This window comes from Atractosteus spatula, chromosome 26 (assembly GCF_055471065.1).
Source record: "Atractosteus spatula isolate fAtrSpa1 chromosome 26, fAtrSpa1.hap1, whole genome shotgun sequence".
Lineage (NCBI taxonomy): Eukaryota > Metazoa > Chordata > Actinopteri > Semionotiformes > Lepisosteidae > Atractosteus > Atractosteus spatula.
In genome coordinates, this window is record NC_142731.1 from 6,016,984 (window position 1) to 6,032,016 (window position 15,033).

Genomic DNA, 15,033 nt, shown 5'->3' on the forward strand with positions numbered 1-15,033 from the left:
CATCTCCAGGGCTTACCGATGACTCAATTGATCAGATTATTGTCTTAGACTTTTACTTAACTTGTCATTCAGTCAATCGAGTGTCAGAAATACCTGACATCAAGGGCACTGTTTCTAACGTTAAGCTGTGCTCAGTTGGTTTCATGTTATGTCTGACTGAACAGTTCTAGTTGACAAATTAATGAACAGACACAGATGAGAATGGCACGGTATCAGACATGTCCACAGCAGGAGTGGCAGTGTATCAGATATGCCTGCAGTGGGAGTGGCACAGTTTCAGACAGGCCACAAGGAGCAGGGGTGCATTCAGTTAGATTTCAGACAACACACCTGAATGAGTGCAGTTCTGAACCTCAAAAATTGGTACAGGATTGATACCAATTATAAATCTCACCCGACGTTTTATACAGATGAATGCTAATGTGCAAACACACCCCAAACAGTAAAATAGTAACAACTAGGGAGCTGGGGGGACAACAGCACCATTTAGACCCCCCTTTTTTGTATATTGTGGTCCAGATACCCATAACAGCTAGTACACACATCCTGCATGTTCAGAAAGACAAGACTGTCAAACTTGCTAACAGAAATACTCAAACAGTCACCCAGAAGGAAGTGTTTCAATCAGATGGATAATTTATTGTACAAAATAAAAATCACAATCCAAGATACCATAGCATGTCTATACAGAATGTTACATATAAAGAAAGTCTCTGCCCTTCCACCGAAGAGAGTGCCCAAACCTAGTCACTGCTAGAATCTGTGCAAGAGGACCCCACTGGCGCAGAAATCCCGAAACGAGCTCAGACCACCCCACCGAGCCTCAACCCCAGCTCAGAGGGCAGGATGCTTGCTCTCCCATCCCGCACAGGCATCTGCCCTGGTGGTCCCAGCTCCCCCGGCAGCTGTGGCGTTGAGAGAGGGGCTCAGGGAGAAGGAGCTCGAGCACCCACTGTGCTACACTGCCCCCCAAATGACAGGCGCTCAGCAGTCCCACAGGGTTGCTCCAGAAGCCACAGCAGGGGAAATAACTCTGCCTCCCCCCCCCCCCCCAAATAAAAGCACTGCAGTGAGGGGTGGGGCAGATGGGCAGCGCTTGCAGCTCAGTGACAGACAGCGGAGAAATTTCCTGAGCCTGCAGCCCAGGCAGCTGCTGTCAATCCAACAGCCAGAAGACTCCGCTCAAGGCCTGGAGCTCCTGCCCCTCCTCCTTCCCTCTCTCGTTCACCCAGTATCCACTCATCCCTCTTCCGTGCCCGACCTCCGATAATCCCTCCATCTCTGCGGGAACACTGCGTGCCCGCATTGCATTCTTCAGCAAGGTGCTCCCTCTGTAAAACGAGCCCTCTGTTCCCACATGTGCACCTTGCCAACATCTGCTGTAGGCATTAGCCCTGCCCCAGCCCCTTTCAGCCTGAATCGGGTCCTGTTCACTGTGCCCTCCACCTGCGTGGGCATTGAAGCAGGCGGGGGGAGTGTCCCAGGGCGGAGCAGTGCTGTGCCAATTCTTCCGTGCAAAACTATGCTGTGCGTCCCCCAGTATCCATGACTATTTCTGTGTGCACTCTGCAGCTGGACCCCAATCCAGGGTCGTCCGTTCACGAAGCACCCCTGCTTGCACCAGTAAGCACAGTCTTGCAGAAGCTTGGCTGTGCTGCTGCTTTCGCACAGGCGAGAAGCAGGAGAACAAAGCCCCACTATTTGGGGTGCAAATTAATCCTCAGGATCCCCTGGGCTAGGGGCTTTTCCAGCCAAACCCTTTCATCTGGGTACCCCAATACTGAAGCGACTTAGAAGCCATCCAGTTAGAATGAGAACCTCAAAAGCTGTTCTGCAAAGCAGCAGACTCAATATAAATTTGGCAGAAACAGTCCCGTTAGCGAGAAAGAGCATTACTAAGTCTAAACCTCTGAATTAGGTTTTGGGGCAGCACTACCTAGGATGCCTCTGACAGGCTCGGTCTCCCCCTCGGGGCAGGAAAAGGAGGGGTGCTGGCGGGGTGACTCCTTTGGCAATGTGAAAATCACATGTAAATTTATCTCATTAACTCCCCCCTCACTCCCCCTTCCACTGTAGAAAAACCTCCTCTGTTTAAGAAAGTTTAGCCTGGGGGGTTCATAGGGGGGTGTGACACAGAAAATTGTTAACAGATCCTCGAACTCCAGGTACATAAATCAGACAGATCACATCATTCTATCGGCTACACTCGTCCAAAATTTGGGCATTTCTCTATAACACCCCTTTTTCTCCATCCTGTTCCTGCTGCTCCATCAGAAGACCTGTCACCCCCTCAGCCTCTCCCTGTCCCTCTCCCCCTCAGCCTCTCCCTGTCCCTCTCCCCATCAGCCTCTCCCTGTCCCTCTCCCCATCAGCCTCTCTGGGCCTCCTGTGACATGGAGCGGCCCAGTGACCTGGGGGCTTTGGCGAAGTCCATCCTGACTGGCTGGGTGATGGGGGGCAGGTCCCTCTTGATGTCGCCGAGGGCCCTCTTGGTCGGACAGGCACCGTCGGAGAGGACGACGGGGCGGGGCTCCTCCTCGTGGGCCGAGCCCCTGCCCAGGCGGGCGCCCAGCTCCGCGGGGGCGAACAGGGGCACGGGCAGGGTGTTCCGGTACGGCAGCTGGTACTCGCGCACCCCTCCCGCCAGAGTGCCCAGACGCAGCACGCCGGAGGGGCAGTGCTGGACCAGGGGACGGGCCTCCCACTGGCGGGTCAGAGACTCCCGCCGACACTCATCCACGGCGTGAAGAGACTGCCTGCAGGGGGGGGACGGAGGAAGAGGACAAGAGTGAAGGGCTTTCGCTGGCGTCAAGCAGACAATCAACCAGGACAGGGCAAATTTCAAACACGGCTCACTCCTGTACAGAGGTGCACGAAATCTCGCAGACTATTGCCAGACGTCACCGTCTCCAGCCATCCATCACCATCAGGCATCCCCGCAGCAGCGATGCTCACGATGGGCTGAGGCAGGCAGGTGTCTCTTCACTGTTATGCTGCTCAAAAGGCTGCTCTTAAGGTGGTCAGGTTCAGAAGCGATTAACTTGCACCCATGCGTCCAGGACATTTCACAGAACCAGAGCACAGCAAACAGGCTGTTGGTGCCCACGACTGCGGTCCGGGTATGAAATATTTCATTATCTCACCATGGGGCAGGACCGGAGAGCTGATCATGTATAGCACACCAGGGAAGCACCAATGACAGATAAATGCTGGCACCAAGTACTGTACAGAGGCACCAGTGTAAATTTGAATTAAAAAAAAAGACCAACGCCCAGTCTGATCCCTCCCTATCTAAGCGTTATGGAGTGCTCAGGGGTCTAACGCGTCTCTCACCTGTCCTGCGGCTGTGTGGTGAGCCTCACGCTCTGCCAGTCTGCGCTGTAGCTCTCCCGATCTGCCCGGTTCTCCTCCCGCACGCTGCAGCCCAGCTCGGCCCGCGCCAGGGTTCCTGCCCGCTTGACGAGCACCGTGCGCCCCTGCATCCTGTCTGTCTGTCTGTCTGTCTGTCTGTCTGTCTGTCGGTCCGCAGAGCCCCCCTGCGTCTCTCTCTGGTTCCAGGACACTCTTGATGTGCGGTCGGTCAGGCTCCTGGCGACAGTACCGCTCCCTTATTCTGTGTTGCTGGGTGAGCAGCACTGTAGCTGTAGCGGCAGCTGTTCTCTGATCTGCTCTGTCTCGGTCTCTCTCTCCGCCAGCCCAGCCCCGCTTTATATAGAGAAGGTGCTGCTATTTCCAGGTTCTGCCCTCACCCTTCAGATCCAGCTAGCGCACTCCGTGTACCGACACCCGATACCCAGGGCAGAGTGGGCACCGGGCAGTGGGCAGGGGAAGGAGGGGACAATGTTGGAAAGGACGAGAATCAAAGCCCCCGACACCCCAATAACAATGTCTCCCCCCTCCATTCCATCTGACAAGCCGACCACAAACGGAAAATTACAATTATCCCCCTAAAATCCCACAGGCGTCTTTCATTATGCCTCCTTTGCCCTAAATGAAAAAGAATTTGAATGACTGTTTTTTTAAAGGGCCTATTTAGGTTATCTCACCCCCCCTCTTCTCTTCTGTTCAGAGGACTTTTAAACTACGCTGATGTCTGACTTATCACACAGCCACAATATCAGCTCATTCCAGCTGACAGAGCAGGGCTCAGGGGCAGCCAGAACACTCCAAACACCTCTCAAAGCTTTCGATTAAATTTCCATCCTCTTTCTGATGCCACAATATTTCACAGCTCTCACGATTTTGCCTATTATAAATCTACTGTATGCCTTTTGGTCAAAGTATTTTTACATTCGATTTCACGGTTGTACTCTTAGAAACTTTACCAAGTTGGTCGGGTGTATGTATTTCAATGTTACTACTGAAAAAATATTGATTGATGACCTCTGAGGAACAGAACGCTTTTGAGACTTTGATTCTGTTATGCTCTTTTTCTCGGGTTCTGTAATTCATCTATTCATCAAGAGAGGAAAATCAGTGGAAAAATCATATTAAGTATTTCCATACCTGCTGGGGCCTGTGCTGATTTACACTGAATTTACACCGAATTTACACTGAGCTCCAGAAGAATGCAGGTCACCCTGTCAGTCACGAAAGGGGGTGTAGCAGGGGTAGGGAAGGGTAAAAGGTCAGAGGGGACCCCGATATGACCAGGCAGCGTGAGATGGAAAGCTCACTCACTGCCCACTAATCCAGCGCTGACGGGATGTGACCACCGCCGGACGGTCTCGCGTTACCGATCGCCGTAGAGCCGGCCCTGACCCGGCAGGGTCTGACACATACGCAGCCTGAGTCATTCGCCCAGCTCAGCTCCTGACATCACCCAACCCCATCCCCTCTCCCTGCCCCCGCCTCCGCTGTCCCGCCACAGCTGTCCTGTCCACTCCAGAGGGAGGGGGGGTGACAGTTTGGGCACAGGCCAGCCAGACAGCACAGAGCAGAGGCCAGGACTCAGACGGCAGTGTGGACATAGGGGCAGGGGCCTCTGTGTTCAGACCCCCCAGCTGGGACATGGCTGTCATACCTCTGAGTAAGACGCACTTGAATCAGCCTGCTTCAGTAAAATCTAGCAGTTCAGCTGTAAGACAGTAAGTCTGGATCAATGTCTCAGACAGCTAGTGCTATTTAAACTAAATAATTTCAAGCAAAGCAAGGGCGTGGGTTCTCAAACCCGCTGAAGGGATTACTAATGAGTGACACCAGACAGGAGGAGAGTGAGGACAAGGCTTAGAATATATTTACCAGAGGGTGACACATACAGTAACCATGCACCTCAGTATTTCTCATTTCCGGGTAACAAGCCGATTAATTCTGCAGGCTCTGCTCTCAGCTATGACGCAGGGGCAGTGAGTCGAGGTGTTGCCTGCGCTCAGCTCTTTCATCAGCCCGGAGAAACAGACCCTCAGTCATGACAGATGCCCCACTGGAGTAGCAGCACAGCTGACCCGGGAATGGAATGCTGTCGAACGCGTTCTGGAATTACTGGACATCAGGACCCGTTTGTTTTTCCTTCTGTTCCTCCCCTTAGTGGTTTATCACAAACTAGTTTTCTTTTTTTAGGGCAGTATTAAATGTACTATATAATTAACGTACCAAAAAAAAAAAAACATCAGTCGAGCAGTTCGATCCAGACATCGATTTGCTCTCGGTTTCTGCTCGGCTCAGACGGGGGCAGCACTGTGTAGGGAGCCCAAAAGGTGCCTGTGTGTCGCTTTCATGAAAGTGGTGGTTATTAATGGAGAAGAACTGAGAAGATGGGGAGTGAGGGGGAGAGACAGGAAGCTAAGAGGAAAGGCCATCTGGAAGCAAGTGGGTGAGACAGAGGGCTTACCGATCAACTACTTTTTGACAATCCATCCTGCAGGGCTGGGCCTGACTGAGGAGGCTGTACCTCAACCCACTAGCAAGCCAAGAGCCTTGCTGTGATACAGTGCCTCCTAAACAGCACCTGGAAGCCACTAGTATGGGCTTTTCAGAAGAGCGCAGCTCCCTGTGGTTGATCTGTTCTTCATAAAGAACATTTGAGACAACTTTCCCATAACTCTCCATGCTTTTACCCAAATCGCTTGAACTTTTAACAGTTTTTAATGCTTATTCCAGATTTACAAAATCCCACAGGCAGAAGTATGAGACGGTTGCCTATCACACAAAGCCTGGACATATGTTCTTACCCCGCACACCGGTTTTGCACACATCTGTATCATTTCATGGCAATGCGGATGAAGCGCTTTAAATCTGGATCTAGAAAGACTCTGAAACGAGGGAGATTTGAGAGAATCAGAAGGACAGATGGAGAGCTGTTTATAACTGCACTGCATGCCCTGTGCTCAGTCAGGAGATAAGAGACTCCCCTTTCCTTCCCAGTTCGGACTGGCCACAGGCTCATCCGAACTGGGACACCCACATACCAAGCCCTGGTGCTGGTGTTTAACCCACAAGACCTTACTCTGCACTGGGAGAACTGTGACCAAACTATAAAAAGCATGTACATTGGCTTTTTTGTTTAATTTGAACAGTCTGTGTACAATTTTGACTCTTTTACAGGCGATCTAAATGTTCCAGGAGCACAAAAGGAGTCTTATTTCCATCCCTGATCTTATTGAGGCTGTAGGACCCAGGGGGAGGACTGAGAGTGTGATTCCCTTCGCAACCACTCTGTGTTCTGTGTTGTTGCAGTTTGTTGTTGTTCTCTTGCCACATAGTTACATAACCTGGCATCTGTCAGCACTGCCAGACTGTTACTGTAGAGATACACATTGCCCCACACACACAGTCCCGCACACACACACTCCTGCACTGAAACACACAGCGTTCTGCACTGACACACACACACAGTCTCAAGCACATAGTCCTGCACTGAAACACACACTCTCACACACACTGCTGCAGTGACACACACTCCTGCAGTGATACACACTCCAACACACACACTCCTATGGTGACACCCAGTCCTGTACTTAAAAAGGTGTGCAGTTAGGCAGAGTGGACAGAACAAAATGACAAGCTGTTTACGACACTAGCAGCAGAAGCTCTGTTCATCCTTAACCGCACTGGGAAGCCACTAGTTTGGACTGTTTGAAAGAAAGCAGCTACCTGCGATTGATCTGTTCTTCATGAAAAAAACATAAAACATTTGTTAGAGCTTTCCTGAAACTCGCCAGACTTCTAAACAAATCACTTGAGTTTTAGACACTGCAGAACTTTCTTTTTGAGTTTTATTTCAGATTGACAGAATCCCAGCAGAGTTATGAGACAGTAGCCCATCGTACAGACAACAGGAGCACAGTCACGTCACTGCACAGCAATGCCAGTCTCAACGCCCTCTTCCACATCGTGCTCCTGATCACCTGGGCTCTGGGAAGAGCTCGCTGGCTTGTGCTCATGCCTCATTTGGATACTCGGAGGGGTGTGTTGCAACAGGAGGCAGACTGATCCCTGATACAGAGAACCCTGGTGCTTTTAGAGCACCACATCTCACAGCGAGTACTGCCAGTTTTAGACACCTACTCCTACAAAAGCCACTTTAGCAGCCTCTCTTACTGACAAAAACAACTCACAACCAGTTCACTGCTCACTTCTTACAGAAAACACTTTGGTGCTCAGACAGCAGAGCTACTCGCTAACAGCTGACTTATCTTTTTGTGTGAGTTGTGCGAGTCTGGTACGTTGCCCTGCCATGCTCATGAAGCAGATATCCTGGCTTATTTTAAAGATCCTTCAATCGCTGCTAGCTACCCAACAGGCTAGATGAGCCTCCTCTCATTTGTGACCCTTCTTATGTTCTTGTAATTGGCATTGTTTTCAGTGAGAAGCACTGTGGTTAATCCTCTCTATGGGCTCTTCACTATTCCCTGCTCTAGCTGCGCTGTGAAAGGGATCAGAGTGATCACACACACCCTACGGCCAGAGGAGAGGGATCAGTTTCTATTGGCAAATGTGGAGCTGGAAAAACACACGAGCTTGTTTATGTCCTGCTCAGATATGCTGGATTTTTAATAAGGGAACAATTCTAATTCTGGCTTCAAAGGCTTACAGAGAACATGGGAACAGAGCTCAAAGGCTTATTAATACTTCATGCCTTGTAATATTCCATTACGCATGGGTTCTTATTCGTCTTCTGTAGGCAACCCAATGAACTGTACTTGGGTTGAAATAGTTTAATTAAGGCTCAATTAGATCAATGTGACCCTGAGGACATGAGGACACCTTCAGAACCTGCTGGACGGCCGGGATCAGATCTGGATTGCAAGCATGCAGCCTGTTCTCCGCTGGTTTCAATTTTACAGGAGAACTGACAGGAAAAACAGAGGAAAGGGACCAACTGTGCCTGAGCCATTGCTGCAAACCCGCTCTCTCAGGACGAAATCTGAATCAAGTTCCCAAACTCCTCCTAATTTGTTTGACGTCTCTTTGCTCGTGCTGCCTCTTTCTTGTGAGCTTTGTACCCCTGAGCAACAACCTGAGCCCCTGGTTCACCGCTGAACCCTCACACTGGCCCTGTAACCCCAGCAAGCACACTGGAGCCTGGACCCCTGTGCAAGCATGTGCCCGGGCGCTGGGCACACTGCACAGGCCAGGCACTCTCTGCTGAAGGGCACACTGTGGCTTGTAAATTGATTTAAAGGGCAACTGCAGTCCCAATTTCTCAGACCGGTTATTAAATCGCGGTCACAGAATAAATTATTTGACAGTACAGAAAAATTTGACGAGCTTCGAATTAAGCACAAAATCGTGAACTTTGTAAAAGTACTGTATGGTCACCAAGTTGTCAGGAGTTCGCGAGAATCACAACGTGATGCAGCCCTTCCTGCTCACTAGTCACTAATGTGATGGACAAGCGAATACATACAGGTTGTGCGGAAGATGTTTCACTGTAGAAATATACCAAAGCCATCTGCATACAGAGCAAACAAGTAAATAGTATTTCTCGGCAAAACTACATTGAAGTCGACAGCGATATTTCTATTGGCTTGAAAGAGCTGGATTCACAAAGCCTGCTTGTTTACAATGTCACAGGGCTGCTTCACCCCACCGGACACTTTGTTGCCTGAATTCTGAATCGCAGAACATGGGACTGCACAGACCTGGAATTTCGTGATGTAAATTGGAGGTTTTGCAAGTTACTGTGTACGTTTTACATTTATTGTATTTTGAATTGAAATGCACTCAGCAGTGCATCAGTTTCTAACCCCAAAATATAAAAATAGCATTGCAGCTCCCCTTTCAATCAGAATCTCCAGCTGGACTAAACAATGAAGCAGACTACACCCATTACTTATTTTTGAATATTTTGAAAGTATTCTCAAATGTAGGCCATTTAATGTAAAAAAAAGATTTATTTTTTTTGTTTACTCCAAAGCTACAAAATTAACTGAACTTAATCTGAGTTAACAGGCAAACCTGCAATCCTTCTAGATGGAGATTTTGGTTTTGTGATTGGATACAAGGCCAGTTCATTGCTTGCCTTTGACTGGTAACAACAAAAACAACTCGGAATATTGTGTTTTGGTGGACGAGGGGAGTTTTTTGTAGCTAAATACTTTAAAGAAGTACCTAAAGAACAGCAACTAGCAAAAAAAGGTTTATAAGGCTGGACTGGCCCAGTTTTAGCTGTCTCTTGCAACTTGCAACTAACCAAAATCAAAACAGTGCCCCCTGCTGCCCACACCCTGCCAGGTAACCCAAGCGCTCACTCCAGAGACTTGGACATGAACATGTCCTCATCCATTTCTGCACTGCCCTCCTCCTCCACTAGTTCCTCCTCCTCGCCTGGCAGCTGGTGATTGGCCTTAGCCACAAGGATGGGTGTGGTCAGCAACGGCTCCACCTCTGCCTCGTCCGGAAGCTCCTCCTCCTTGGGGTAGAATCGGCGGGCCTTGTCCACGAAATCCTCCGCGGCATCCAGGTAGATCAGGCGGTCCTGATGGAGGAGGAGGAGGAGGAGGGACTGGATGGGATGAAGTGTTCGGATACTCCCTTTCTGTTCCTCTGCCTGCTCTCCCAGTCTGGCCCTCTCCTTACATCCTCCTCTTTTCCCAGTTTTCTCTCCCCTCTTCCCTTCTCTCGCCCCCATTTCCTCCTGCTTTTCCTACTCTATCCTTACCTGGGGCCACTGCTACCCCTGTAATATCCTTGTTCCCCACCCCCACCCCAATGATGGGCATGCCCCCTGTCAATGACCCCCAGAAAAACACGCACAAAGCGGACCCTCCCTACAGCTTCCCTCTCCACCCCCCCCGACCCCCCCTGCCCCTCCAAGCCTCACCAGCACGAAGAGATAGCGCTCGGGCGGTGCCCCCTTGCTGTCGAAGATGGCAGTGTCCTGGTGCAGCGCCTGCAGCAGAGAGCGGGCGGTGGTGGCATAGCGTAGGTTGGCGTAGGTGGTACTGGAGGACACGGTGAGTAGAGACTCAGCCTCTGCCATGAACCCTGAGAGAGAGAGAGAGAGGAAATGGGCCAGTGGAGAGAGGGAGTGACGTCCGATTGCGTGGCGGGATTGTAAGAAACACCCCAGACATCCAGGTCATTTTTAAACAGAAGAGACTGCAAAGGCGCTGCATGCAGAGTCTGCCCCCTGGAGAACTTCAGGTCCAGCAGTGAGTGCTTTTAGGAAGGAAAGTAGCTGTCACTTCGCTGCACAAAGAGGTGTGGGTGCGTGGTGCAGCTATCCAGCAACTACTCGATCACTGAAGACAACTCCCTGGGCGTCGTTCAAAAAAAGAGCCGCATGAGATCTTTTAATCACCAAGCAACTAAGCAGTCAAACGATCGAGCACAAAACACACGTGCAGTGGTCAAGCAGACGATGTTGTCTGTGGTTTTCAGACCTCACTCGTCCCCCTGCCCTTCCCAGTGGATTCTGTCAGCGCCCTCCTCTCTCCCTCCCCCTTCGGGGACTCACCCAGGTTCTCCAAAATCATCTTCCACTTCTCCCTCACGTCTCGGCGGACCTGCCGCATGGCGTGGATGTCCACGCTGAGCCGCCGGTACCCCTGAGAGGGAGGAGAGAGGGGCGCAGGGCCTCAGCACACGAAGTCACGGGAAAGGCCGGAAACAAACAGGTGGACATTTAAAACCTCCTTCCTTAACTAATTAAGTAAAAACTCAGGTTGCTGCTGGAAGAGGTGTTAGCGGGGCCAGCAGGGGGCGCTCACCCTGCAGTCTGTGTGGGTCCTAATGCCGCAGTATAGTGATAGGGACACTATACTGTAAAAAGGCGCTGTCCTTCAGATGAGACCAAAAACAAAGGTCCTGACTCTCTGTGGTCATTAAAAATCCCAGGGCGTTTCTCGAAAAGGTTAGGGGTGGCGTCCTGGCCAAATTTCCCATTGGCTCCTAACAATCATAGCTTCCCGCTAATCCCCATCTCTGAACTGGCTCCATCACTCTGCTCTCCTCCCCACTGAGAGCTGGTGTGGGGGGAGCGTACTGGTGCACTATGGCTGTGTCGCATCATCCAGTCGGGGCTGCACACTGGTGGTGGTGGAGGGGATCCCCATTACCTGTAAAGCGCTTTGAGTGGAATGTCCAGAAAAGTGCTATATAAGTGTAAGCAATTATTATTATTAATTATTAATTGTCCCATTTGGGAATTTTGCTTTGCAGGGAGATACAGTAAAAGACAACACAATACACAATACCTCTGACACAACATGAACCCATTTACTAATAATAAACATCCGACCATTATCAGAAAGCTGTTTATTCCTGGATGGGGTAGAGGAAGCCCATTCCAGAAAGGGAGGCTGCAAGGTGGGACTTGTTGGAATGCCAGTCCACTGCTGGTTGCACCCACAAAAATCCATTTATTAATATAGAGACAAGAGGCACCAATTAGTGTGGGCTTAGTGTGCCATCTTGTGGCCATGTGTGATAACTGCACCTAGCCAACTGTCACCAATACTGCTATACTGATATACTGATATAGCTAAACTGATAGCTAATTACGGCTCATTAGCTTCCTTAATTAATATAAGACTCAAGCACAGTGACCTGACTTTTACAGTCGTAACCTTTCAAACTCAAAACACTGTTTACAGACCCTACAGTGTGCTGGGGTAGATGCTCTGGAAATGACCATTAGAATAAGGTAATAATGTAGGTTAATTAAATGATAATAAAGGCAGATTGATTAACTGCCAGCTGATCACTGACAGACAGAGAACAATAACGCTCTTCAATCAGGGCAAAGTTCAGGGCAGCAATTCCTCAAGCTTAGATAACAATTCAGATACAGACAGGACCAGTAGATCAATGTTTGAAATGGCTTTGCATTCTATCAGCACATTTCATACAGGGTATGTGAAAAGACAAATGCGTTCACCCCTGGTTCTCTCCCTCTGACCTCTAACCTCTGACCTGGGACCCCCGCCGTGTCTTGGCTCTCCTGTGCAGCAGGTTGTACAGCTCGCGGTCGTCGTCTCTCTCCGTGTGCGACTTGTCGGCCGGCTCGCTCCACAGGTTGGTCTCCTCCGCCCTGCGCCTCTTGGCCTCGCGGTCGAAGTACTGCAGCGTCTCGCTGAGGACAGACACAGCGCCTTCACACACACAGACACGTCAGAGCGCGAGAGGCAGGCCGGGCCGGGGGCCGATCGCTACCTCAGAATGGGGCTCTTCTCCTCCGGCTCCTCTTCTCCGCAGCAGCAGCAGCAGCAGTACTGCGTGCAGAACCGCCGGAGTCCAGAGCCCATCGCTGCACAAGGGGGAGGCTGACCGGGTCCAGCCGGGAAGAAACGGGTCAGAACCTGGTGCCACGCAGGGAGAACGGCTCCAACGAATCCCGGGACTTCGATAATAAAGTGGGCTGGTTCCGGTCCTGGACGGTAGTTCTGATGGCAACCGACTGGAGTTGTTCTGGAGAGCCGCGAGTCTGACACTGGTCTACTGGAGAGTTCCCAGGTCCGTGAGGAGTGGGCCTACTGGTAACAGACCAGGGCTGAGCTGGGAATGTAGACTGGCGTGGCAGAGCAGACCTCTCTGTGCACCGGTGTTGACAGGGGAGTCCAAACTGCGGTTCACTAGATCAACACCAGAGACCCCGCTGGATCGGTTCTGGAGATCCGACTGAAACAGAGGAGAGCGACATGAACATAATTTCTTCCCAGGGCTGTAAAGTTGCCAGCTGGGTTTACTGTAGCTATAGTGGTCTGAATGCTCGCTATCTGTGGAGGTTATGCTAGTTTAAAAGTGAAGCTGCTTCCCATCCAGCCTGGAGTTTAACTGGTACCAGACCCCTCAGGCTTACTGGAGACAACCTGAAGAACTGCAGGAGTTGTACCGGGGCGACTGTGCTGTCGTCTTGGCCACTCGGGTGGCACTATCTGTTGACCCGATGGTGACCCACTAACCCAGCGATGACCCCAGAATCCCCCTGCTCACAGGCTGCAGAACCACCGGAGCTGAACCGGAGGTGCTCTAGTCCAGCACTACAAAATAACTACAGATATTCTGCTGCAGACCTGCACATCTGTCAGATAAATCCTGGTCCAGCTCCAGAGTGACAGAAAAAGTATTCGGGTCCACAAAACAAGATGAATTAACTAGAAAATTGATCTCCCACCTCCAGACTCTATTCTGGGACTGACCTCTGAAGACTGGTTCTGATCCCAAACTGCAGATGGGACAAACAGCCTGATCTCCTTTCTCAGGGCTGGAACGAAGGCATCATGCTGCACAGATTCAGATCCTTGGGATACACATGCAGCTGAATACCAGGGAGGTCCTGATCCAATGGGGAGACCCGATGGTTCTGGTCCAGAAGTGAGAAGGCTGTGAAAAAAGACTGCTGTGATCCCTCTTACTGTGTAAGGAGCTGCAGCCGGTCCCAGAGACTCTCTCCCGTCACTGTAGATTCAACAGCAGATCAAGCTGCTGCCTGCATCCCAGCCCACTACTCGTGTTACAGTGAAGCAGGGCTACACACGCTCAAACTGAGAAAATGACCCGCACACACAGCGCCAGAGACGCGGACACACGGTTTTTAGAGAAAACTGAAATAAACTCACTGCGATCAGGGAGTCACAGTGCAGTCATGTGCAGCCCCTTTCTCTGCCCCTGGCACCCACTGGCTGACAGTGTGAGGGTACCGCGGTCTCAGCTCCCCGTATCCCCACCGCCCACTGCCCCGGGACAGCACTGTAGACAGACGCTGCACACATCCAGAGTTCAGGCGAACAAACCTGAACGAACTCCAACGTGAACACCTTCTACTTCCTAAAAAACAGCAACCATGATAGCCCTTCTGTCTTTCAGTGTATCGTCATTCTGGACAATGAAGTTTTTTGAGAACATTTACATTGTAAAACCTGAGGAGTACAAGGGGGGGGTGTCGGTATTTCAGTGTTGCTCAGGCTTCACAGCACCGCCCCTCTCCTGCCCGGCCATCAGCTGCCTTCACTGCGACAACCACCTGGGATAATCAGAAAAGAAACAACTCACACTCACGGGCCCACAGCTTAGCTGAGGGAGTGGGTAAGGGAAGGAGATCCAAGGGAACAAGGGGCAAATTCACCCCCCCCCCACCTCTCAGCCTGCTTACCGAGCCCTCCAAAGGCAGCCTTTGATCTCTTGAGCTTCAGACTTCCAGCCTGGGTCACATGAAACAGGCCTGGGCTCAGCCCCTTGCTCCCAGTCCACACAGGAGACATTCCTCCTGGTGCGCACAGCCGGCCCACGCGGGCTCTTCTGGACCCCAGTCCTGCTTGACAGATGTTCAGACGCAGCAGGTGACCTGCTACGAAGCACTCCCTCTCGTCTGGTCAGGAGAGAGGCTCTTGGTAAGAGTGCAACTGGGCTAATATGAGATTCACGACCTAGCAGAGTAGCCCAGTATTTACAGCACAAGCCCTCAGAGCTGTTTCAACACACATTTCCTCAGTGACTGGTGCCTACAGTCCTTGAGGTTTGTGGCATCCACTACTATTCAGTCCAGCTTGAAATGGCCTAATTGAAGCAGCTTTTTGCATAAGAAGTTGGATCATCTGTTGCTTATAGCTCTTGCTCAGTTGCTCATTAACAAAGCACCTGTAAAACTTG

The 15,033-nt window shown here is 50.9% G+C and overlaps 2 protein-coding genes across 2 annotated transcripts; both read right to left on the reverse strand.

Moving 5' to 3' along the window:
* Positions 1 to 614: 614 nt before the first annotated feature.
* On the reverse strand, positions 615 to 3,780 carry tcap (titin-cap (telethonin)). The gene is made up of 2 exons (XM_088905926.1): positions 3,334 to 3,780; positions 615 to 2,756 (listed from the first exon to the last, which is right to left on the reverse strand). The coding sequence occupies exons 1-2, from the start codon at positions 3,480 to 3,482 to the stop codon at positions 2,369 to 2,371; spliced, it is 537 nt and encodes a 178-aa protein (XP_088762052.1). The 5' UTR covers positions 3,483 to 3,780; the 3' UTR covers positions 615 to 2,368.
* Positions 3,781 to 9,688: 5,908 nt separating this feature from the next.
* LOC148814696 (melanoregulin) lies at positions 9,689 to 12,730 on the reverse strand. The gene is made up of 5 exons (XM_088906519.1): positions 12,598 to 12,730; positions 12,358 to 12,517; positions 10,901 to 10,991; positions 10,265 to 10,428; positions 9,689 to 9,919 (listed from the first exon to the last, which is right to left on the reverse strand). The coding sequence occupies exons 1-5, from the start codon at positions 12,687 to 12,689 to the stop codon at positions 9,689 to 9,691; spliced, it is 738 nt and encodes a 245-aa protein (XP_088762645.1). The 5' UTR covers positions 12,690 to 12,730.
* Between the last annotated feature and the right edge of the window lie 2,303 nt (positions 12,731 to 15,033).

Bases quoted from the DNA above. Each gene is read 5' to 3' on its own strand.
- tcap (XM_088905926.1), bottom strand. From the start codon at position 3,482: ATGCAGGGGCGCACGGTGCTCGTCAAGCGGGCAGGAACCCTGGCGCGG. The intron at 2,757-3,333 runs GTGAGAGACGCG...CCCCCCCTGCAG, and splicing joins ACCACACAGCCGCAGGACAG to GCAGTCTCTTCACGCCGTGG.
- LOC148814696 (XM_088906519.1), bottom strand. From the start codon at position 12,689: ATGGGCTCTGGACTCCGGCGGTTCTGCACGCAGTACTGCTGCTGCTGC. The intron at 12,518-12,597 runs GTAGCGATCGGC...GTCTGTCCTCAG, and splicing joins GAGAAGAGCCCCATTCTGAG to CGAGACGCTGCAGTACTTCG. The intron at 9,920-10,264 runs GTGAGGCTTGGA...CTCCTCCATCAG, and splicing joins AGCGCTATCTCTTCGTGCTG to GACCGCCTGATCTACCTGGA.